The 24,473-nt window shown below is 39.8% G+C and overlaps 1 protein-coding gene across 5 annotated transcripts in view; it reads right to left on the reverse strand.

Annotated features, from left to right (window-relative positions):
• Positions 1-705: 705 nt before the first annotated feature.
• The window catches only part of si:dkey-175m17.7 (uncharacterized), a 27,447-nt gene continuing 3,679 nt past the window's right edge, over positions 706-24,473 (reverse strand). Inside the window, exons 1-4 of one of the 5 annotated variants that reach the window (XM_014016442.1) lie at positions 24,157-24,467; positions 3,764-5,862; positions 3,272-3,574; positions 706-1,908 (exon numbers count right to left, since the gene is read on the reverse strand). In XM_014016442.1, the coding sequence (XP_013871896.1) occupies positions 1,643-1,908; positions 3,272-3,574; positions 3,764-5,846 (2,652 nt within the window). In that variant the 5' untranslated portion in view covers positions 5,847-5,862; positions 24,157-24,467 and the 3' untranslated portion in view covers positions 706-1,642. Of the gene's footprint in view, positions 1,909-3,122; positions 3,575-3,763; positions 5,863-9,671; positions 9,864-13,149; positions 13,403-24,156; positions 24,468-24,473 lie in introns of those variants that run through there. The other 4 variants (XM_014016446.1, XM_014016444.1, XR_001310859.1 and 1 more) reach the window with 4 other exon arrangements.

Raw genomic sequence — 24,473 nt, forward strand, 5'->3', positions numbered from 1 at the left:
GTTCACAACTTTTCCATAAGAGCCCACTCCAAATGGCTGAACTATCACTTTAAGGCCATTCTCAAGTGAAGGATTAGAAAACCCAGCTTATATATATTGGGATGCAGCCTAAACTGGACCATGGAACAATTAAGTGATTAATTAGCAGCTTACAGAAAGAATCACCTTAAACTAAAATTATTTGATGCTACGAGTTCTTAAAGGAAAATTAGATTAAACTTTTCTTTATCCACTTAATGCCCTGTGCTTATATTCATCCTGCAGGATGCCTGCAAAACTGAGTGAAAAAAACATAAATCTCAACAAAGAGTTCACAGTGAATCGATATCTAATCAAACCAAAGTGTTTGTTGTAAAGACAATGCATAGTCATGAGAGATGTGGGTAAAATTGTTAGTCTGAGCAAATAATTGAGGTTTTGAAATAATAAAATAAAATAAAGATACGTTCCAAAATACGCAGTGCAAGCTGTTTTAAAATTGRATTATTCCAAATTAGTTCCATAAATGTAAATTCATTTTAGCGCCAACAGTGGTGGGTATGATTCCACTAATCAGCTAACAGCTAATAGCAGAACATTTGTTTTGTTTAGTGTATTGGCCTTTTCACTAACCTTAAAAACAATTAGCAGATCAATTAGCTTCCACTAAATTAGGTTTTGCCAACTTTAAGTCAGTTAATAGCTAACAAACAAACTAACATCAACAGGTTTGTCAGTCCCACTGGTCTTCAGCTGGAAGGAAACAAAGACATGTGACACAGACTGAGTGACAATTAGCAATCAGCTGTTAGCGTTAGCTAATTGTTTTACATACTTAGCTATTTACCATTAGCAAAGCTGTACTTTAATTTAGTGGATTTAGCGAAGCTAACGTTTTGGTTAGCTGTGCCCACCACTGAATGTAGCTTTGTGACCAGCTCAGTAAATGCCCTTAGAGTAAACTCCTTACAATGTGTAATCTATGTTTTCAAGTTAACACAGTGCTGGAGTACTTTGATTTCTGCTAAAATAAAAATCACTTTACCCTTCTGTGATAAGATTTCTTCCTAGGTCCTTTTGTAACACTATTGCACAGTTCTGAACCTAAAAGCAAAGAGTGACTGAGGTCTGATCTTATTTTTGTGATAATTTTGTGGCTGATAAATAAAAAATAAAAAGCACAGGAAGTAAAGTGCGCTGTATCAACCTGTGTGCTGCTACATGTAGTGGAGACAGAGTTGTACGAAAAGAAAGATTATCAATGAATCTTTTCACTGTTGCATTRGTGTTCTGCATGCATTTTTGATTTACAGAAACTCAGTCACTTCTTCAATGCCGCTGTGAATGTAAACAACAGGAACAACAAGGAAGAGGTATCATAAATAATCAAAAGATATCTGAGCGTTGTTAGAGCTAGAGAAAATATTGGCACGTTATCATACTGTTTAAACACAATACTGGATGACGATCAAGTTGTCTAACAAATATTTAAATCATCCAGTTGTTTTTGTCTCATGATTCACAGTATTAAAAGTGCACTATCTGCCAAAAACACACCAAAAATGTTGCAGGTGTGATGTTTTGTCTTTTAAAATCTACCGCACACTTTCTTTGATTTCCATATTATGCGTCCATGCTACACACTCTGGCTCCTTCGCCTCGCTCACACCTGCGTCTCCACACCGATAAGCTTAGGCATCAAGATCCGAGGCGTTACCCCAGAGTTTAGGTCCCTGTCAAACTCCAGAAGCTGACCCATGAAGTTGAGATTGGGCGACACCACCGGCCGACGGCTRCGCACGTATTTGTAGGCATCCGTCATGGTCATGAGGGTGTGCTTCATAAGAGAGGCGATGACGATGGTTGCAGAACGAGACACACCTGCCTGGCAGTGCACCAGRACTCCCTTTCCACTCTGATATGCCTCCTCTGCAGATGAGAACAACAAAAAGATGAGGTCAGTTTTGCTCTGAGGTAAAATCCACTGTTGCCTCATGGCCATGTATTAGGACCTACTCTCTTTATAATCTACATTAACAGTGTGGGGTAAAATGCCAAAAATGAATCAATACATCTTTATGCTGARGATAAAGTGMTTTCACTGTCATGCTTATTTGSTGCATCTGACATTACTTATTCCCGTTGGTCCTATCTCAACTGGTGCTAAATGCTGACCAATCTAAAGGTCTGTTGTGAAGAAGCTGATCTCAAATATTGGWTCAAGGTCTCAATCGAGTTTTTTTCATTCTTTTCATTGATTGGTACYTGATCGTAAAGGGGGTATTATGTATTTTCCAGGCACATAGTTCAACTCCATACCAAAATCAAGTAACTATGTAACCTTCAGTTCTTATAAAAATGCTGTATAAATAAAAAATAAATTTGAATTAGCATCATAGCCCATCTAAACACCTTGAAATTGGCCTCTGTCTCTTTAAGAACCTCCAACCATAACCAAGCTTTGTACCGGCAAGCATTCGGGCAGCTCCGAATGACTACCACAGGAGATTCAGAGTTTGATCAGTACTAGGAACAAAAAAATCTTGACTGAGACATTCTTAATACATTATACTCAAATGAATAAAACAAACAAACAAACAAACAAACAAAAAATCAGTTTTCTCCATAGAAGACACACAGCTGGATCAGTATCTTCCTACAAATATCCATTCATTTTCCCAGGTCTTCATTGTAGGTAACGGGTGCTGGTGTCTATCATCAATAACCATTGTGTAAGAGGCGGGGAACACCCTGGACAGGTTGCAAGTCCATCAAAGTTCAAAGAGACAAACAACCATTCACACTCTTAACTAATGACATTTTAGATTTACCAATTAGCTTATTTGTCTTTCATTACATGTAAGGTACCCACATTACATACAGAACTTATATTGCATTTTTTATGACTATAATGGCCTTTATTTTTATTTGAAATAAGTCTCAGTCAAGAAACTGTCCCAATGACATTGCCTGTAAATAATAATCACATATTATAATAATAATAATAATCAGTATAATCACCATATTTTCATCTCTGTTATGCTTCATTTTACATCAATATGACTGAGAAACCAAGAATTTTAAAAGTAAGTTTACGACTAAATTGTGGCCAGCTAAAAGCTTAAATAAACACTTTATTTCACCTCATTTTGCCAGGGTTAACTATAAAATTCGACCTTCGCGTCCACATCCTGGTTTGAGTCTGTTTTTTCTGGAGAATGGACAAAAGGCTGATATTTAGTAAGACTAACGCACGTAAAGATACATCAGTTTTTGAAAGTGAGATGCTCACCAATGAACTCAAAAACCTCCTCAAAGTACTGCCTGAGGTTCTGCTTGCTGTTGTCTGTGGCTGGGAGCCGTTWATAGCGCAGTCCAGCTTTGACATGGTACAGGGGCAGGTGTGTGGTCACGTTGACCACGTAGCCAATGTTGAGGCYCATCAGCAGGTCCAGGTCCTGGGCATCTCTCTCGTTTCCCAGAAACAGGAAGGGCAGGATCGCGCTGATGACGGCGTTCTCCGCATCGGGGGTCATCACAGTTTCATCTGACAGAGACGCTGGTAATGATGAGGACAGTGGCAGAGAGAGTCTCACTGGGGAAAGACAGGGAAAGTGTGGAACATGTTTGTATTCTAGGGAGAATAAAGTGTACAATATACAGCTTATGTATGTGGTAATACCAGAAAGCTTCATATGTGAAAACTAGTTTGTAAAGACAGCTTTCAAATCAATATGTTAGTGTTTGCAATTATGAGGTATCATTTTTATCTACTTTTTCTTACTTCGGTTGTTCTCCTCGTCTTGCTCTCTGTTAAGGGAATTCAGGGCCAGGTGTAGAGAGTGAGCTGATGGCAGAGAGTGTCCTCCCTCCCGCTCTCTCTGCCATGGTTTGGGTTTGATGAGGGTGGTCGGGGCGGACGGTGGAGGGGAAAAGGACACAGGTGATGGCGGGGACACAGATCGGGAAGAGTTGCACTGGGGATATGCTACATCTTCGTCTGGCTCAGGTCCATCGCTCATCCCTGCGTCTTCTGCTTTGTTCAGGAGCCTCTTCAGTGAGTTATGACCATCCTCATACCCAGATCCCAACCTGCCACTCACAAAATTAAGGGCCGCCATTTTGCCCTGCTGAAGTTGCCGGCGCCCAGCATGGTCTGTGAAATGCATCTGTCCGTATCCTTGGAGATTTTGACAGTCCAAGAAGGCGAGGCCTTTTCCATTACTGTCATTCTGAGCCACACTTGCACAGGTTTTCCCAAAACCTACCCCCATCCCAGCACGGTTATTCTTTTGGGCTTTAGAGTGGGTCATCTTCTTGGCCAGCTCTTCAGGCCAGATAGTCCGCACATTGTAGTCATCATCATCAGCCTGGTACATAGCCATCGGGTGAGCTGCTCCGATGTTTCTTCCTGGAGGTTTCCCTCTCTGAGGGTTGTATGTCACCACTATGGGGTCACTACTGCAGTAGCTGCAGGAAGAGCTGCCTGTCTGAGATGCTTTGGGGTTGCAACCCGTGACGCAGCTTTGTATTGCCCTCAGAGGGCCTGAAGAGGACAGAGGAGTACAGGGCAGGCATCCTCCAACAAGTTTCTTACGAAGAATGGCAGGACTCTCAAAGTTTCCTGCCTCAGCAGAGCAGGATGCACAGCGCAGAGGTTTAAACAGGTTTGCTCGGCAGTCCGAGGTGGTGCTGTTGGTTGACGAAGTGTTGGAGGTGGAGGCGGTGGAAATACAGCCACCCAGATTTTTCAAGCCCATGTCTTTGCTTCCTCTCTTCATGGCTCCAACATTGTGGCCACAGGAAAACGAGGTGGAAGTGCTTCCTCCACCTCCCTGGAAGCTAGAGGAGTCCCCCTTACACCCACCGCATCTCATCAACCTCCAGCAGCCACAACCGAATGGGCGTGTGCAGTCGATGGTYCAGGTATGGTCAGGGCTGGGGAACCTTCCGGCATGAGAGGAGCAAGGGGACACAGAAAGACCATGAAGGATATGGGGGCGGTGGTCCCTGGTGCGAGGTGGGTGAGGCTGACTAAACTGCTGAAATAAGACTGGTACGTGAGGGGGTTCAGAAGGAGAAGATGAAGGGTATGTGGAGTTTAGGATGGCAGCGTGGGGCACAGGGACAGAGTGGTGGTGGTGGGGTAGACTGTTGCTATTGTGACTCTGATGCACAGTTCCCAGTTTGGAATTCTTCTTGTAACTCAAAGAGGTGTATTCCTGCTTGCTTRTGTTGTGGAAACTAGAGTTCTCCTTTTCACCTCTGAATATATGCTGCTGTGCCTGAGCGGGGACAAACTGTAAGACCCCTCCAGGGGAGGAGGACAGCTGACGAACTCGCTGTGGCTTGTGTTCAGCTCCACCTGGCCTCCCTGCYCTTCCAGTTTTTCTCTCGCATGTCCCTTGATCCTGCTGCAACGAGGCCCATCTTCCTCGACCACCTTTTACACTTCCAGCACGTCCTAATGAGTTGCTTAATCCTTCTCGCCCCCCTTTGTCCACCGTGACTTTGATATCAATAGTATGTGTGTGGGAGGGCAGCCGTGGGCCGAGAGTCACCGTACCATTGCTGTGGCAGTGGCTTGGCACGTGTCTGACGCCCGCTGAGACGGCAGGGTGGTCGGCCTTGAACTTCTGCACGCGAGAGGGCCTGCGCTTGCATTCCACACTTAGAGATTTACACGAGGGTGAATAAAAATGGGACTGAGAGGTGTGGAGGTGAGGAGGGTGGGGAACTCGTCCATTGGAAGTGGCTGTTATGTGAGAGGCGTGCTGTGGAATGGTTTGCGGGGAAGCATCACACAAGGCTAAGTTTTTAGGGCGCTGAATGACCACTATGCGCTCGTCAAGAGGGAGGGGAGGCATCTGGGCTCATAAGAAGCTGAAAAAGAACAGAGACAGAAACACATCAGTGAAYAAATCACCACATTGTGACACATGTAGTTATAAGAGAACACTTTACATTTCATTAACTTGAGCTCATCCAAGGTTATGGATGTCAGTCTGTGGCATCTATAGTATTAAAATTTTGAACATAATTGTTTTTAGTATTCACTATGATTTGGGGCAGTTTATAGTTACAGTGATTAATTTGTGAAATGTGAAGTATTACTCTAAATTCATCTTAAAATGAATAACCATGGAAGAGGAGATGGGTGAAGGTGCAATAAATGTTTCCCCCCTGATTTCTGACTTCTTTTTCACAAAATTATGACTTTCCCAATTCTGAGAAAAAAAAGGTTAGGTTTCTGAGAAAACAGTCAGAATTATGAGATTAGTCAGAAATGTGAGATTAAACTGGAAAATGTATGGTTAAAGTGATAATTATAACTTTTTTTCCAATTCTGAGAAAATAAGTCAGAATTTTAAGGATAAAATTCAGAGGTTTAAGTCAGAATTCAGGTAAAAAACTTTTTTTTGTCTTTGTTCTGTGGCCTTAATCCTCTTCCATAAATAAAAAACACATTCACAATAAATTAATGCTTTTGTATAACAAAAAGGTTAATACAAAACACATTTTACAGCCTTTACTTGTGATGTATGTTTCACATTTTCTCTTCATGTATTCAACAACAGAAAAAGAAAATCTGGAAACACAATCAGGTGCATGTTTATTTGAAATGGATTTTACAGAAGTGGGTCATGTTTATCCATTTAAACATACACCTCAAGATGTTGTACCTGCTTACACCATGKCCACTGACCTGATGCTTTAAAAGTAAAAACCGAAAGACCCAAACCTGACTGCTGTTAGCGACACATAATCCAAGCTAACCCAAATTGCAGTGAAACCAAACAAACTTCGTCCCACTGAGGCAGCCTGTTTCCTGAAGTGATGGCTCTATCATTTCAAAACGAAAACTTATAGTCTCAGTTTAGAGCAGCTAAGCAGACCCACTCCTAAAGAAAATCTTTTAAAACAACCTCAATTTTTTTTAAATTCAAAGCAGCCACACGTTGTTGCTTAAAGCTTTACACCACTGACAATTTTAGTTATTTGGCAGAAATATGATATTTTTGCTGCAAGTGCCTCCGGCTGCCCTGGAAGTGCTTTTCAATAACGATAATGCAAAATTGATAGTAATGTAAAAGTTTATAAAATAGTGTCTGCATAATCTGCTTTGAAAGATTTGTGATTTGATTCAAGACAGGAATCCATTAGCTAGAAAAATTAATCTTTCTGTAGCTTGTCTGACCTAAAGCGTCATCTATAAGTCATTTTTGGCAACTTTTTTAAAGCCGCTTCAAAATGCCTGAATTCTCTCTTTTACAAGATGCATTTACATGAAACAATAAGCCTCGTTTTAGCTGGTGTTGAAATTAGCTAAATATAAAGTAATGGTTGTGGATGGTCCTTTTCACTCTATATTCCTTAAAAAATTGTGTTTTGAAAAATAGAACAAAAACACTTTTATGATGCAGACAGTTTAATGTGAAACAAATAAATCTATTTCCATTATAGATTTCKCTCTGAGGAAACAACACTGACTCACAGCTAACAGCTCACAGAAACCCTTTTCTCTAAAGACTTGTGTGATTGTCTGAAATGAAATTATTCCTGTTCCCGTCGGTCTAATTTGTTTGTTCTGCCCCTAACAAAACAAAACAATCCGATACGGAGGATTTAGTCATGGTATACATAAAAGGTCCCAGCTCATGTTCAAAACATGACACAGGAAAATGATTCAAGTTATGTATCATTAAACAACTTTTCTGATTAATGCTACAACTGACAGGTTGCTACGTTTACTACAGTAGTTTAATTTCTATATTCCTGCAGCAGAGTTATTAAAGGGCCGTTCTAAAACATTAGGATGAAATATTACTGTCATTAAAATGAAAATCCACCCCCCTGACACACACGTTGTTAAAAACAGTCTATGATCTTTGGTTGATGAAGTGCTTTAATTTCCTTTTATCTTGTAGAATAGTTCTGTGGGTGGCACCTGTGGTCACCCAGGAACATTTTAGCTCACTAAAACTAGCAAAAGCTTAAAACTCAGTTTTGTCTACAGGAAGAAAAAACAAACAAGCAAACAAAAAATAACAAAAAAACAACTTTAGTTACTTTAGCTCCACATCATTTTTATTGGTCAGGAGAATACTGAATTAACCAAACAAAAAGAATAAAAAGACAATAATCACTCCTAGAATGATCAGTTATACTGCATTTCATTTACCTTAAAAGGCCAAGGCTCTTATCAAGATATTCATGCATTTTTTTCCTGCATTTTAAAATTTCAAACACTGTAGCAACAAATTTACAAATGTGTTCAGCTACTTGCAAACTAACTAAAGTACAAATAAACAATTTAAATCTCAGATTAATTCATTTAATTCAGATTTCAAGGTCTATTCTAATTGATTTTTCTGATTTGGATCTCAAACTTTTCTGACTTCCAAATGGTACATACTTTTTGAATGTGATCTTTTCTCTGCTGAAAAGAAAATGCCTGCAGACCACACATTATTTTTACTTTGATTCTTTCAGATTTATCAGATCGTTGTCTCTGAGGTTGATTATTGGAAGCAGAAAATAAAGGGATGTGAAAGACATGCACAACACGTATTTCTTACAACTATGTAGCTCTCTTGTGGTCTTCCTGTTCTGCTGTTGAAAAGCCTCAAAATAGTGAATCAGCAGCAGAATTTTAGATGATCAAAAACATGTTTATGTGAAGACTGGCTTGTGTTGATTGGTCCAACAGAAGAACAAATCTTTCTTAGAAATTATGCTGGTTTTGATAGACTGTGGTTGAACACAGAGTACGGTTGGTCATGTTTAGCTGAGTAATGCTTTCGGTCATGTTCTTGCAAAACTATTCACTATTTACATGATCTATTTAAATATAACTGCTAATYAAACCCAGATTTCATTTATGGAAAATCCATACCCTGATGACAGTCATCTCAGTTAGAAGAAAATTTACTGTATCACACTATAAGAAGTAAAGAATTTTAACTTGGCATCCAAGTCCTCTAAATCTCAGTGCAACCGACTACTTTTAAGATGTTCTGGATACCAAAAGGTCATCTTCACATCTCATAAGATTTCTTACTAAACCATTGGCGACTGATTCCACAACACATCTTTTTTGGGTCCATGGAATTGGAAGGATTTTTGGGAAAATTTATAATAAAAAACAGAAATACGAAAAAAATTTGCACTTGATTTGACTGTTTTCTTTCACAAAAACAGCTGAGCCTGTCTTTAAACTTTATAAATCACTAATGTGAGCTTTTATAAAAAACAAAAAGCTGACATCACAAAACCAAAAGAGGCGTTGAGTTTAAGGCCATCGCTCCTCTAAATCATCTGACTGACTAGTCCGTCTTCACTTTCCTCAATGGCTCAGAGGAGTAACAGCTGCAAGTTGACTTAAACCCCTTGTGCTGCTATGGTCCTTACATAGATCCCACTGAGACAGCAAGAGGACACGTCAGGTCAGGCTTGAAGTGTTTTGTGAAAAGAGCATAAAAGTGGATTTTCATTTTAAATGGACACGATTAAACCCGTAGTTCTGATGATTCTCTCAGGGAATGGGAAATCACCAGATACTCATGACAACACTGTCAGACAGAAACAAAAGGGACAGATATTCATGTGGCACTGAAACCCACAGACCAACGGGGAGGGGGAGGGAACATGTCAAAACAATCTTGGGATGCCTTCAGGCTCCAGTTACCAACCCATTGAGAAAGCAAACCATGCTCCAGTGTCGCCATGCCTACGTCCACGCACAGTCTGGTGAAGTCATCGCTTCTGATCCTCCCCTTTTTCAGCCTAGCCTGTGGTGAAGGGGGTGGGGGTTACAATGACCCAGTTTCATCATGGTGGAAGTCACCATCACTCTGATCACTTTTCTCTCACCAGCAGGGTGTGTGACAGAAAGAGCAGACTGGCCAGTGACGTCCTCACTCAGACATACTTATAGTTTAAAAAACAAAACAACAACTCAAAATACAATAATAATGATTTCACTGTGGAATGTTTACTGGGTTTTTTTTTACAACAAGAATACAAATTAATGCACAGAGAAACACAACTTTTATTTATTCAGAGTACAAATATTTTGTTGTACCAATGTTACTGGTACCAGCGCCAATAAATACAGGCCCACGCTCAGCCAACTTTCATTTGTCATTTGGATGCAAAGTAAGAAGCCCTTTGTCTAATTGTGGTCAGGCCTGCTGGAGGAGGAGGGAAGAAGGGTGGTGCATTTGAGGTTCTACCCAAATCTCCTTCAGCTAGATGCTACTGATGGTGATTCCTTCTCCACAGCAAGGCTAAAGCTGAAGATGGAGGCCAAGAAATCACCCAGAGAGGCTTCCAACAAAGAAGTGGGCCAGATCTGGCAATGATGGCAATGTTTTTATGATGGCATGTCACCACTGGTCCAGTTGTGATTTGGTTTGTGTAGTCCAAATCTGCCAGTGCCACAACTTGTAGCCCATTTCGCCATGTGGCTGGTTTATACTTCCACAAAAGGTGAGACAGACCAACAGTGATTACGTCATTTCAGACGTCTTTTGCTGACGGTTCATACTGGCACAGAAAACTCAGCAGATAAATTCTAATAATTCCTCCCACAGCTCTCCCAATGTAACATGTCATGCATAGCTACGCTTGAAGAGAGGCTCGGTTGTTGGATGAGAAGCAGTGGTGTGCACAGATAACCAAAAAGCTAGGTTCATAAACCACTAATCCACAAAACAAGAATCTTAGCTCTGCTAATGCTAAAAAAAACGTGGAAGCTATCGCTAACCACTAATAAGACTGTGTCGTACGCCTTCATCTCTTTCCAGTTGAAGACTGGTGGAACTGACATGAAACTGTTGTTAGTTTTCTATTGATTTAATTTAAAGGTGGGTGGGATCCTCAAATCGACCAATCCAACCCAGTTATAGCTCTATCTAACTTGTGATACTTCTGGTTTAACCCTTTAAGATTAAAAGCATTTCTTTGAGTTTGTATTTTTTTAAATACTGTTTAAAGTTAGTTGAACAACAAATAGAAAAACACTTTCTCTACAATATTTTATACAGAGTCAATTTTTGTATTTGTTATTTAATTCAAGAATGGGATGGAGGTATATGTCAGCCTTAAGAGAATTGTACAAATGATGACAGACATGACACCTGTGGTGCCATGCCAGTGCTGAGAGTGGTGTAATCATACATGTCGGAGAGTATACGCACAAAACTATCACTGCACCTGACCCACACAATACAGYCGACATGCACGTAATGTGCATGCATGACACAAAAACACCAACGTGGCACCTTAATGGTCAGGTCTTCACCAACACAATGTCACAGGAGCACAATGGTGCAGAAAACAGAGCAGCTGTCTCACATYAGGCCCAACGACACACAAACACACACTTTTGACTGTGTCAAATTACAACAAATCAAAAGAAGATAAAAATAATCAATAATCATTATTTGAGGCAACAAATTAAACCATTAGTTAATTCTGTCTTTCTGCCTTCTTTGCAGGAGGAGAGGAGAGAGAGGCATGAGGCAGAGATCAGTGTCAGCTYTCAATCACAGCGAGCAGCAGTGCATGACTGTCCTGTGCTCCACTGCTACTGTGTTAAAAATAAATAAATACAAACAGGGCAGAAAATGGGATGTGATTTGTGCAGAATGTAATGGAAACTATGTCAAAGAAACAAAAATGAAGCAAAACAAAGACTGGGAAATGGGTGAGGTCAGCGAAAGGGAGARAAAACTTGAAACGAAACTGACTGTAAAAGTGATTCAATTAAGAAACTCAGAGCTCAGGTAGRTGCCTGTCAGTCTATGGAAACAGTTTACTCAAACTCAAACATGATATCCAGACTGATCAGTCAGACTAACAGTCACCTGTGGCAGAGAGCTGGCTGGACTCCTGGATGATTGCAGCTACAGAAGAGGCAGAAAAACTGTCTGCGGGTCAAGATACAGGTAAATGTCTGCAATCCTGATCTCACAGATCAAGTAGATTGTGAAGAGTGTAACAAGCTACACCTTAGTGCTTGAGCGCCAATTGTTCACAGATCATTTGTTTAAATTGTTGTTCTTTRACCAGCTCCCTTCTTCAAAAAGGCTTGCCAGTTGTTATTCACTGGATACCCCTTCGTGACTCTAACTGGGCCACAACCTGCAGTCTTAGGCATAAAAGTATAAAAACAACAATTTCCTGTTGTCTCTGTTCCTTGTTATCTTTGCACCAGAAGGCAYCTATAAGAAAGAAACCTGCTAAAAGGCATAAAAGCTGTTGGTTCTGAGATGACTTGAAGCTGTGCCTAATTAACTGTTAAATATGAGCCATCACTTCACTTGGTTGGTCCCAATTAATCAGTCAAACACATTAAAAAGGAACCTGATAAGAGCCACGCTGTGTGCTGCTGTTGTGTTGTCACAGCCTTCTGAAGCCATCAGCAGAGTATAAGAAGGCAGTTTGACACCTGTTAAATGAGGGAAATGTCACTTTCATGATCAAAAAACTGACTTGTTCTTTTTGACTTACTAGTTTGTTTTATTGTTGTCCACTTGTTAACAGTTTAAGCTGCCAAATTTCAGATTGCCTCTGAGGTGACAGCCAATAAAAGATAAAAAACCCTAAACAAAACAAAGAAAACACCCTTCCTCAGCAGACTGTGGTTCTGTACAGCTCAGACAAAAACAGGCTTGGTGCTGACTCCGGGAAAGTTGGAAAAAAAAAACTCCTACATCAATTTTATGGCCCAAATCGATGTTTTACTGACTCTGAGCCATCAAACAATCTATACTGGCTTCTCTTCGTAGTAAGTACCTGCAGCATTACAGCCCATAAACAGAAGGGAGACTGCATAATAAACATCTACCAGACATATCGCATGACATTTCCAAAGTGAACTGTAGATGATGAAAAAGTCAGGAGCACTCTTCGGAGCCATCGAGACGCCGCATATTTCTGATGCAGAACTGAACGTCACAGTGGAAAGGGAATGGTAAAGCAAATCCAAATCCATAATCGGGTATGAATATTTAAAAGAAAGGAAAAAAAAACGGCTTAAGTATGCTAAGAAATGAAATCACGTTAGCTCCTTCTAAAGTGAAGCACATGAAAGCGTAATGGCTTGAAATTTCAACTCACACGGATGAAAAGACACGTACAGATAAAGAGGAGGGGCAGTCAGACCTGAGGAAGTGAGGGCTTTGTGGGCCTGCAGCTGGAGATCAGGACCGGCTCCTTCAGCTCCACATCCACCAGCAAAAGGAAACCAAGAGCTCTTCACTGGAAGAGGATGGAGAAGATTTAACTTGTTTGACACCTGAGCTACACATGAAGGATTATAGTCTATAGTTGGATGATTAACACACACCCAGGCAACAAAAAGCTTTAAATTCTCATAGAGCAACTGTAAAGGTACCATCTTTCTACAGTCATCAGTCATGGGCCCGGGTAGGACAGAGGTGTTGCAGTCTGTGTTTTTGGGAGCAGATGGTTGCCTGAGTGTAAGATTGATTGTGTTCTCTCCGCTCCCTCTTTCCTCTCCACTTTTACGCAGCTACTTCATCACACGGCAACCTGACAGCCCAACGCCCACACAGCGCAGTGGACAACACCGGAGCTAAACTCAGGCAGTTATGGGAGGATGGTTTCACTTTGTTAACAATTAGACAATCTGTTCCTCTTAAACATGGGAATAACTTGTTTTTATTGTGCCCTCACAGAAAGTAAAGTAGTCTAAAGTGTGTAGGCAGAAAGATAAAAAGTCATCCGTGTCACTTGTTTTTAGACACAATCTCTATCTCTTTTTGATTAAGACAGCTGGGACATGATAAAGAAAGGTTGACCACTCCTTTCCTTTTTTTCTTCATTTTCACACAGAACCAACAAAAAGATGGTTAGAACAATGCCCTGGGTCCTATAGAGCCTGCAGTTTATGATAAAGAGCCACAAACTGGATGGGATAGGCGTCAACCATGGTTCTAATTCAACCATGGACAGGGATCTCCCATGGTCCTGGGTCAACCATGGACCTGGGTCAACCATGGACAGGGATCCATCATGGTCCTGTCAACCATAGACCTGGGACCTGGGCTGTATAAAGTGCTGCCACACAGGATTTCTTCTTTCAGCCCTTTCTTAAAAAAATAAAAATAAATAAATTCATGACTTATTTTATCTAGTGCTAAATATTCTGTTTTATTTGTATATTAATAAGATTAATATATTTTGTTACATAAAATGGATATGTTCGCAGCTTTTGTGATGCAAAAACAGCAACAGAGAGAAAAAAGGAGAGGCACACATCCATCTTGCTATCCTTATGAGGACTTCACACACACAGCGCTAACAGCTTCTCTGCCTCATTCTGCTGCTCCCGTTTTTAACACCAGGCAAAAAAATACATTTAAAACAGCTGACGTTAACTTTAGATCACAGTTTGAAACGCTCCAGCATTTTTAAAAAGAAAAAACAACACGGACACGCTGATTACACTGCGGTGCGAAACTGAAAGTAAAACGGTGCTGAGCACCCGTTCTGTAAAGAAACTTAAGCACAGCTGTTCTTTCTCCCCTCATATTCCGACACAGAGGGTAGAAACAGCTAAATTAGACAGTTAAAACACATTTACAGTTCATAACTCARCCTTGTTGTTGTAACATTCATCCTGTGTTGTCCACAAGCACTTTCCGCCCTGTTGTGGGTCCATTTCCTTGAAAAATGAAATTTAACCAGGCACTTTGAAGAAGCTCTGCTCTGACGTTGGTAGTCGATGTAGATAATAATGTGGGTTTACACACCCCAGAACTGAACATTTTGACTTCTGAACTTGCATAGTCGGCATGACGCTATGGACTACAAAATCACACAGCGAGGAAAAAATGGCGGACTATGAAATCCAGTTGGCCGGAAATACATTACCATAAATGGTAGTTCCGAAGAAAATAGTGTGACGAAATAAGCAATGAAACGTAATAAGCAACAGCAGATTTTGAACAAACTGAAAAATRTGACCCKTAAAADWATATAAAAATATCTTTGCAGTAACTGGACAGAATAAATTAAAGTTTTCTACACTCCTAGACACTATAATTGCACAAAAATAGTTTATAAATGCAAAAAAGTGCATTTAGCATGATATGTCTCCTTTAAAGTTTATCTGTAATAAGAGATGAATTTATAATTTCATTGTATGACATTGAATGCACAACATTCTTGTAAAATCTAGATGTTCACTGATATAAGAATGGTTCATTTGTCTGTTAATTATGAAGTCACTTTACTTTTCTCCTTCTGATGCCCAGTCAGACAAGTTCTTGAGACCTGCTATATTATTTTATTCTTTTTTTATCTTATTTATTTATGAGACTTGTTTAATTCTTGAGTCCATTCTTACTTTAGAAAATCCACCATAGTGACTAAATTAAAGCAAAATTGGCAATTGTTTTATGTTTAATTGACACAACCTGGGCTCAAACCATCAACTTCAGGATTATGAGACAGAAGCACTGACCACTGAGCTACCACAGCCTCTGACTTTGAGAAATGTAGCTTTATTGGTAGCTTAAAAAAATCTGACTTCAAKGTTGAAACGAAAGGCAAGGAGACAGTCCTATTAGCTCTGAAACAACTCCAGCCTTATCTTRATTAAGCAGAAAAATGCTTTAAGCCTATAGAATAATAAAAATGACTTGAATCAGTAAAATCAGTTATTTACTTTAATCTCTTTTTTGCCCCAGAAAATAGGACAATTATGAAACATAATAAAACTGCACATCTGCTAATTTTAATACAACACAGAAACATAAATCTGACTGAATTTACAAAATGACAGTAATGGAGGAAACATCCAAGATGCTCCATTTGTTTTCATGAAGCAGAAACAGATACGTTGGGCACCACTGACCAGATTAAATGCTGTGACATAAAGCATTAGTTATAGAACATAACGGGACTAAAAGAGCCATTCTGTGCCTCATAAATAGTAAAAAAAAAAGCATTTACCACCTTAGCAGATGTTGATTTTTGAAAAATAAAAGTATAACTCACAAATCTTCAGCAGAAAACTATCAGACTCATTGGGATTTAATCACTCGGTCAACTTTATTTGCCATCAAACATTAATGAGCCAAAAGGCAGAAAATTACCCCTCTGTTGTTTTGATTAGAGCTGGAAGCACAGTTGGCTGACAATCAAAGCTGTGTGGGTAGGTGAGCACTAAATATACTACGAGGTTCAGGTGAGGAAAACAGTCGGCATATAATCAGAAGAGCTTCGATCCTTCGGGGTCAAAGGTCAYACCGTGGCGGAGAGTTAAACTCATCCTGCACTCTTTAAATGTGACTTACAGCTGATTAAACACAAGCGCTTGTCTCGGATGGTTTGTTTGGTATGCTAACGCAAAACCATTAGAGAATCTTTACAGTTTTATTTATCTAGGTTGTATTCCACTGTTTTCATCACAAGTTTTGATTTATATAAAATTAAAAACACCACAGCTTTGAGAAAACTAATTGGGAACAGCTGTGATGTTTGGTATATAAGTGCATTCATYTGCAAGTTCATTGCTTTTGTCCTGTATTATCTCATCAACTTAACCTAGTTAGCTATACCTACCTAACCGGCCTAACTGCAGACTATCTTAATACAGTCTTTAGCATTTGTTCGCTGATAGTTTCTCATGGATTCAAACTGTTTCCTGTTTCTCCAACAGGTCCATGTTGAGGAACTTGAAGCTGCAGCAGCACAAGTTAGCGTCAAGTTATTTTGACAACAATGTTTGGGGAAGGGGAGTATAAAATGAGAATGGAATAACTGTCAGTTTTTCAAAATCTGGTTTTAAAATGCAAAAGGAATGACCAAAAATTGTCTGTAAGGGGGTTCGAAGTAAAYTGAACCCTCAAAGTTGTGGTTCAGAGCTCACAAACATAGTCATTTGTGGATTTTACCTGAGAACATAACTAATTACTTTGCAAAAATCACTGCAATTGTTTTATGTGGATTGTATTATCTTTAACCTGAGGTGCTATAAATCCTCTGCTTTGATGTGCACACATCTTCATCATTGTTCTTCATCGCTTGAACCGTCTGCACGGTCTCTAACATGTGTTAGCTGAACAACAAAACAAGTGAGTTTAAGTTCCAGACTTTTTTTTTAATCTTCATCTGTTTTGTGTTTCAGTGATATGGCGGTGAGCTGGTWCCGGACTCTGCTCTGCAGCTTCCAGCTCTTCAGAGCGAACCGGGTCACAGAGCTGTCCGGTAAAGCAAAAAGGTGGATGTACAGTGGGACCAAATCTTTAGTTATTGTCCTCTGTGATTTATTTAATCTGTAATTAAAATATTTGCACCCTAAACACATTACTTGTATGTGCAAATGTACCTAATAAATGATTCATCTTTATACGTTTTTTTCAGTTTGCAGGTGCTTGAAAAACACAACACCTGTGAATTTCGGAGATCTACTGTAAAACAATTACAGAACATTTTATGCAGGTTTGCTCACTGTGCCGACCCCGGCAGAAGGAAGCAGCTGAAAGAACACAGAATGATGCAATCTGCAAAAATGACAGCAAATGTTCCACATAAACGATGGGATGCTGATGAAACGAGTGAGAAAACCCAGTCCTCTTCAGAGCTCTGTCGCTCAGAAAGTTGGATTTTAAATGACTGAACTGATATGATGATATAATTAATAAGGTTTTATGCAACAACTGTCAAAGTTTTAGAACCCTTGAAGATTTCTCAGTGATTTACCAGCCTAGTGTGGTGATGTCATAAAGTCTTTTTATACCAAAATGTAGCTATTTTTGTCTCCTTTCACCCAAACTCTCATTAACTTTATTACAAGAAAATGATCCCATTAGGTTTAATAACAGCAATTTACAAAAAAATAAAAATAAAAATGACTGCTTCCTTTCTAAAAACAAATGTGCTCTGCTGTACAAACTAACATTTATCATTAAATCTGTCCGAGCCTTTCGCTAAATTTGTTTTTCGCCGCAATTTGTCTCATCAGAGCTCACACCGAAAGAGGAAGTCAGAATAATTCCATCACTTAAACTCTGACGTCAGAGGGCAGCGAGTGATGGAGGCGAGAGAGGAAACGGACCAATCGGTGAGCGGCGTGGTGGCAGACATTCAGTGTTCAGTCCTGACAGGACACACCTCAGCCCTCACAGCCACACTCTTCTTCTCTTGGTTTAGTTAACGTCAGAGGGAATGAGAGRGGTGCCACTGCAGAGGAACACTTCTGAATACTCTCGTGGTAAAAATAATAAAATGAATAAATAAATGAAAGATTTAAGCTTCTTCAAAGCCATGCCTTTCACTCGCCAGATTTTTAATCTAACATCAGCTTCTGTTGAGAAATGACTGAGTTTTGGTCAAACCTAAATAATAACATTCTGCACAATCTCACTCAATGTGGCAAGAGTTTGTGCAATCTGTCAGCACTTAGATAACGTGGCAAACTCAAGGCCTGCGGGCCAAATCTGGCCCTCGCTAACACTTTATTTGGCTCCAAAGGTAATACTTTAAAAAATAGAATAGGTTTAGTCTTTGTGCCACTGGATTTAATTCATCCTTCTCATGACAGCAGGCCAATWTTTGGTTTTGGTGTGGAAGAGCAAAAGAGAATGAACTTTACCTTTTGCTGTGTTTTTATTTTAAAGTCAAATTATTGAAATTTGTTTGAGAATTTTATATTTTTACCTAATTTTCTGAATTGTAATAGAATGCATCTCTAAGAAATAATAAATTAAAAAGTTGTTAGTAGAGAGTGAAGCATGATAAATTTAACCATTTTTTCTTTAGGTTATGAATCTTCTACTGTACAGGCTACATAACATATAATTAAGAAAAAGATTTGTGTTTCTATAAGAATAATTTGTTCTATAACATTTCAATAAATATTGACAGAGATTGGCCCTTGGCTTGGACAAGTTTTGAATTTTGGCCCCCTTGAGTTTGAACCCTGACTCTCAGCTACTATCATACCAAATGTTAGGGCAATATCTGTAAAATTGACTGAGTTATGGCTATTTTGTGTTTTCTAAAGTCAGCTGGCTGCACAGGATGTTCTTGACCTTAAAACTTAATTAGTTGTAGATGTAAAACCAGTATCATTAAAATCGGTCCAGTGGTTTGTGAGATATTTTGCTAACAGACAAACGCACACACAAGCAAAAACAGTACCATCCACCTTAAACAGAAACTGACCAGATTTAGATCACATCTGTCCCATTCTGCTGACTTTAATGTGAATATTGGTCATTTCAGGACAGATTATGTAAAAATGATAAATCAGGAATGTGATCTCGCCCAATCAGAAAAAAGCAAGTCCAAAAATAGAAAACTCAAAATAGAATCTAACAAAAGCAGCTAAAATAGTTTTTTTTTTTTGGTTTAGACCTGAGAGAAAAAGATCCATGTTCTGTTCTGAAAACGTTTCTTTTAATCCTCAACAAAAAGACTCATTTAAWGAACCTGGGTTAAAAGTCTGTTACAAAATAAAAGAAAAAATAAGCAGTAAGTGAGGCAGAAGCTGACTTGGGGTGATATCACCAAACCCAAGCCTCTGTGTGGGAGTAAATATTTGTTTTGCTTCCTGTTGATCTGAAGCGGTTTGACAGGTAGCCTTTAAATTTAGCTGCAGACATCAGCTCCACGACAACCTTTGAAGCAAAAAGTATCCTCCAAACATTCGGAGCGCCGGTCTCCTGCCTTCAGAGAAATAACACAAAAGCGTACAAGACGATCCCTTTTGGCAGGAACCTGCTTAACAGGAAAAAAAAACGTAACAATAAAAAAACAGTGAACAGCAGCATCTGTTAGTGGTTGTGGGTAAAATCRGTCTCTTTCTGTTTACACGAACAAACATTTTTGTTCTCGAAGAAACGTTCATGAATAAGGAGGGAAAACTGGGCGCCTCACAGATCTGAACCTTCTGCGTCACAACATGCCCCGAGCATCAACACTTAGTATCTTAATGACTTAATTCCTTTGACTTAATGCTTGAAGTGATTCCAAAAAACATGGATACTAATTTTAATGATACTGATCAATAAAGTGCTGATTGTCACCTCTGGGAATCGTCAAGATGATTGCTCATCTTAAAGAAATAATTCAGGTGTTTTGAAGTGGATTTGTGTAAAATAAAACACTATGAATAATAAATACCTTACCTGTTGTAGGTAGATCTGAGCAACCACAGTATGGGGAACTAAGAGTTCAATTCTGACGGCACTTTAAGACTGTAACTAATTAATGTTTTGGTAGTTGACTTTTCGGTCAAAAATAAATTTAATGTCTCTGTTACTGACCATTTCGGTCTATTCAGAAGACATGCAGAGGTGGAGAGGGGGCTGAACCCCCCCGTAGCACTCTCATCAACACATTTAGTGGTACTAAATTCTGAAAGTCTAGAGACTATTTCAGTTTTTCTCTGCTCCTGTTCTGTGAACATCACTCTGATATCTCTGTATTAATGTAATATATTATTCCACAAACTATAATTATAAACTGTGTGACATTCTGTTTATTTTTTTTAACTTAAAGTGACCATCACAAAAATATAAACACAGTCATTACAGACTAAAACAAAAATAAGCTCTGTCATTTTAAAATAATGTTTTTTTTGTTTTGTTTTACATAAATTCAATTTCCTGGGCACCACAGGTAACCCAGAACCTGTCTACCTGCTTGTTTCGCTCTAAGGCTGCCTGTCTTTCACACCTGGCTGCAGCAGGGTGACTTTTCATGCTTCAACACCAGCAGCATCATGTTTTCAGCTTGTCCTTCTGGACGCTGACTCGCTCTACTCTACTGGATGTTTTGGCTCTCAAACACCTGGAGGGAATGTTTTTTTTAATTTATTTATTTTTTGGTCGACTCGAGGATGAAATCATCATTTAAATCTAAAGAAACTATGGTAAAAAATATATAGTTCCTCACATTTTTAACAGGTTTTAGCTGTGGAAAACTAGACTCATGACAAGTTCTGCTCTGTCAGTACTTTAGTATTTAATGCTTGAACATATTTTGAATGCAGAATCAGAATTTGACCATTCTTGGTTGAACGCTTTTCTAAAAGACTTCAAGTTCCTACCTCTGACTCAGATATTGGGGGATGTACAAACTGTATATAGTGCAGAACAAATGAGKTTAACAGAGATTGATTTTTGGATGTAGTGATGTGGAACACAGAGCTTCCTCTCATACACTGAAAACATGACTGTGCTCTGTGGGAACATGCAAATTAAACTACAACTGCTCCAAATTACAACATCAACTTTTAATCATACGAACTAAGAAAAAATACAAACATTGCAGTGCAGAAACGACTCTGGTGGTTCAGTCTGGTCACATTACTACTGCTGTTGTGTAAAAACAGGAAAAGATACCAAAATGCCAATCCAGTCTTGTAAACTCCAACTTTATGAGACCTGTTTGGACCTTGAATAATGCTTCCAGCCTAAAGTATGTCTGAGCTGCAGAGCTACAAAAAGGCCTCAGTTTCTCCATTAGTTTTATCAAAATCCCATTGATTTATATGGGGAAAATTGATTTTTATTGATATTTCAAATCAAAATGTTTTTTTTCTTTAAAACTGCAGCATGTGAAAAAAGACAAAAACTAAATGGTCTAACAAGGACAAACTTAAATGGAAGTTGTTGCAAATTCATGGAGAACGGTCAAAATGTGCACTTCTTTTCATATTGATGCTTTAATTGATAAATTTCTTAACCCATCCTGAAATAAGTGACCTTAAATAGCACCTGTATCCCTTTACTTATGGAAACAGTTGAAGATTGTTGGTGTCCACAGAAGAGCTGTTTGGGCCACACATCGATTTGTCAAGCAAAATATAAAACAAGCTAAGGTCTTGAAGAAGTTTTACAAAAGCTCAAGCTTGGTCTTTAGGGGTTTCCGCTGCCCTAAAGGTCTTCTCCAAGATTCTCTTGTCCAATTGCCCAATACGAGTTTATCTACATGAACTGCAGCTGGTTCTAGTGAAGGTCAATAGTTCAAGCTTCTGTGTGGTTTTCTGCAGATTCAGCAGACTGTTTTGTTTACATTGAATGCGCACCTGCACTTCAGAATCACATATCAACAAATGTCAAAACTACTCGAGTAAACTCTTTCAAACCGGACCGTTTGGCAGATATGTTTGTCATGTCAGATATCAAACTGTGCAATATGTTTCATTAAATGTACAAACTCCTCACAGAGAGGGCTAAGTATTATTTGATAAAAAAGTTGGCTGTGTCCAAATTCAGGGGCTGGATCCTTCAATGGCCCTGTCCTACCTGGTCTAGGTGGGCTGGGCCTTTAGTAAACCGCAATAACCAGGAAAAAGGGGCTGTGAATTTGGATGGTCTAAAGTCCTGAAACATTCCAGCACTTTCAGGACCTTGGACAGTTCCTTCAGDCRTWSACACTGTRRYAYGTCCTGAAACATTCCAGCACTTTCAGGACCTTGGACAGTTCCTTCAGGCCTGCAAATTGTTCAAGGTCCTAAAAAGTGCCAGCATTTTCAGGACCTTGGACAGTTCTTTCAGTTCTTCACATTGTCTAAAGTCCTGAAGCATTCCAGCACTTTCAGGACCTTGGACAGTTCCTTCAGCCCTTCACACTGCTGTGATGTAAGCAGAAGACACATTTGGACACAGCAATATTCTTCACCTCGTATTTTCAACGTTGCATCACAGTCAGTTTCAGCTTTCTTTAAGTGAAAATAGAGCTAGGCGATGTACCAAAAACAGCTTTTAAATTTTTGTTATGATATGAACTTTCTAACACCYGTCTGAGCCACATTTGGAATGTTACCCCGCCAATATACTTTTTCACAAGGACCCTTTTCCTTGCTGCACCTATGAATGCACATACAGGAAATAGAGTGGCACAAGGCAGCTCATGTTGTTGAAGGTGTCGAGCGTGCAGAGCTGGATGTAGAAATTATGGAAAGATAAACTGTGGCTGACGGAAAAGTTGAGGGTGATGCTCAAGAAGAACTTGTGCCTAAAAACAAGGAGGCGGTTTCTGTTGTGTGGAAATACTTTCCCTTTAAAAGCTTGGATGTTTATCAAGTGATGGTATTTTTGAAAACTCTGTTGAGTTAAAGTTGTCGATGCATGGTCCTGACATGGTCCGGTTACACACCGCGGAAAAATAAGGTTTCAGAGCTGTGGTCAAAGCACTGAATAGCTGCTGTGTGAACTCAAGTCACTAATATTTTAGCCAAATAGCGATCCCTGTGTTGTACCAAGAGCACAGAGGAAAGATGACTCATTAGTGACACAGCCCTGAAAACTGATATTTGTGTGGATATGACATTGTAGTAGGCTCTTCACTGCAGTGATTTCCCTCTTATTCAGTATAAAATGTGGTTAACATACACCGGTAGGGTCTATGCATGAAAGGAAAAATACAGTCAATATAATTGTTAAATATACCAGGATATAAAATGTTAAAATGTTGGTTATGCTGCCCAGCACTAAGTGAAACACTGCACCATCAACATTATTGGCTCCTCTGATTTTATAGAAACATGGAGTCAATGATATGACATGGAAAAGCAGTTTCAGACTCAAGTGACCCTGTCATATTAAAGACTTGTGTTACCTCCTCAAATACTGCCTCACATTTGAAAACTCTTCCATTGTTGCCTCAGCACATGTTAAATGTTTCAGATTGAGCTCTTTTCATCCAAACGTGAGGTTTCTACAAATTAGTGGACCCACACGCTGCTCGGATGGGAACAAATCTGATTGTGCCATTATCCCTCTCTTTCCTCTTTATAGGACTACTCTGCAGGTCAGTAATGGAAAATACATTCGACCCCTGTCCGCAGAGCCACTAGGTGGCGCACTGCTTATTTATTCCCACAAATTTTAACGCATTTTGGCAATCCTTCCACCAAAGAAACGCTGATGCGGACAACTGACCCCCAAGAAAACAACCAGCAGACCTTTTCCTTTGTATTCCTCTAAAACATTAACAATAAACACTGCTCACATCCTTCCGGGGAAAACATGCTGCTCTGATTCTACGTGGCGTCGGTGTGCGCGCATGTCACCAGTGCATGTGCGGGGGGGGTATTTTCTAAAGCAGCATCACAGTCACTGCGCTGATGGGGAGGGGGTGGGGCACCCCAGGACCCCTCCGACATAACTGAGAGAAAACATGACTTACATCAAGAGCCGCGGTCCCGTGGTGTTCATCCTCTCTGCGCTGCGGGCTGCAGGATCCTCATAGTTGTAGTGGACCGAYCCGTGTCGGGGTGGAGGGGGCTCGAGGCAAACCTGCCTGCATGCAGCCTCTTCTCTGAGGACAAACAGGAAGACTGGGAGAAGCTACAACATCGCTGAGCCGAGTCCCGGACCCGGACTGAACGGAACAGAAGTGATTGTCATCATCAGAAGTGCGTGGCTCACTCTCAGCTGGCGTCGCGTCCGCGCGCATGTGTCACACCGAGCTGCGGTGCGCGTGAGAGGATAATGGAGGAAGGG

The sequence above is a fragment of the Austrofundulus limnaeus genome, unplaced genomic scaffold (assembly GCF_001266775.1).
Source record: "Austrofundulus limnaeus strain Quisiro unplaced genomic scaffold, Austrofundulus_limnaeus-1.0 Scaffold145, whole genome shotgun sequence".
NCBI lineage: Eukaryota > Metazoa > Chordata > Actinopteri > Cyprinodontiformes > Rivulidae > Austrofundulus > Austrofundulus limnaeus.